General features: G+C 38.5%; 1 protein-coding gene across 1 annotated transcript in view; it reads right to left on the bottom strand.

The window, feature by feature from the left end:
* Positions 1-74: 74 nt before the first annotated feature.
* HELRODRAFT_69369 (hypothetical protein) overlaps positions 75-1,360 on the bottom strand; it is a gene marked incomplete at both ends in the record, with an annotated part of 1,970 nt that continues 684 nt past the window's right edge. The window contains 3 exons of the mRNA XM_009030566.1: positions 75-136; positions 320-448; positions 875-1,065. Coding sequence (XP_009028814.1) covers positions 75-136; positions 320-448; positions 875-1,065 — 382 coding nt within the window. The remainder of the gene's footprint in view (positions 137-319; positions 449-874; positions 1,066-1,360) is intronic.

Here is a 1,360-nt window from a genome sequence, read left to right as displayed (position 1 = left end):
CCTCATCCTCATCATTATCATCAACATAATCAACATCATTACTATTATCTACATCATCATCGTCATCATCATTCTTACCTGGTCATCAAGAGTTCAATAGGTTTCGGGCAGTTTTTCAGCAATGGTGGTCGAGTCCCTTGATGAAGATGATGACGATGATGACGATGATGATAGCAAACAATCATGCATTGCCAATTAAAATGTGATGTCAATGATAACAGTCGAAGCAGAAATTTTATCAAAATACTTGAAATATAAAAGTTATATTCAAAAATTAAAATAAAAACATGAGCAGTTCCAATGAAATTATCAAAGATACCATTATGGACGGCCCACATTATTCTGAACGCAGGTCCCCCAACTTCATCAAATGGTTTCTTCCTGGCCAGCACCTCCCACAAAATGATACCCCAACTAAAAACGTCACATTTCTCACTGTAATCACTACCTACATGTGTGCATGAGTGTCAGTGTGTGTGTGTGTGTGTTTGTGTGTGTGTGTGTGTGTGTGTGTGTGTGTGTGTGTGTGTGTGTGTGTGTGTGTGTGTGTGGTGTACGTATCTATGCATAAATGTGTATCTTTGATTGTGTGTCATCTATCGTGCTTCTTTGTGGTCTGATACCTGAGTGTGTGGTCTTCATGTATCCATGAATGAATGGAAAATATAATGGCACCATTATCATCGTCATTGTTATCATGAGCATCAACAAAGACATCACCATAAACGTCATCATAGTCACAGTCAAAATCATCATCATAAACATCATCATCGTCCCAACCAATCAAAATCATCATAAACATCATCATCGTCCCAACCAATCAAAATCATCATAAACTTCATCATCATCATCCCAACCAATCAAAATCATCGACCTTCGAAGACCTCTGGAGCCATCCAGGCGGCACTTCCCTTGTTGTTCGTCATGTGGGTGTGTGCATCACAGGCCGTGCCGAAGTCGCATATCTTCAGTACCAGACCTCCTGATACCAACAACAAACTGGTAGTAATCAAGAGTGCTAGTATTAAGGAGGGATGGCTATTAGAAAGTGGCAGGCAGTAATTACTTAACTTAATTAGGAGTAGTAGTCTTAAGGAATGGAAGTTATAGGAGTAGAAGTATTTGAGGGTGTGGGCAACTTGGAGTAGATGTATTCGAGATTTAAAGGAGTGGTGATGATGTTTTGTGTGATAAAATACATTTTGTATATCAATACTTTTGCTCTTTCATCATCATCAACATCTTCATCATCATCATTATCATCATCTAAACAAAACCTTTAACCTCCATAACTTAAACCCATAAACAAACGCACAACACCAGCATAATCATCAACAACATCAACACAATCATCAACAAC

This window comes from Helobdella robusta (genome assembly GCF_000326865.2).
Source record: "Helobdella robusta unplaced genomic scaffold HELROscaffold_7, whole genome shotgun sequence".
Classification (NCBI taxonomy): domain Eukaryota; kingdom Metazoa; phylum Annelida; class Clitellata; order Rhynchobdellida; family Glossiphoniidae; genus Helobdella; species Helobdella robusta.
Note: the sequence above shows the minus strand (reverse complement) of the source record. Positions and strands in the feature narration are given on the sequence as shown.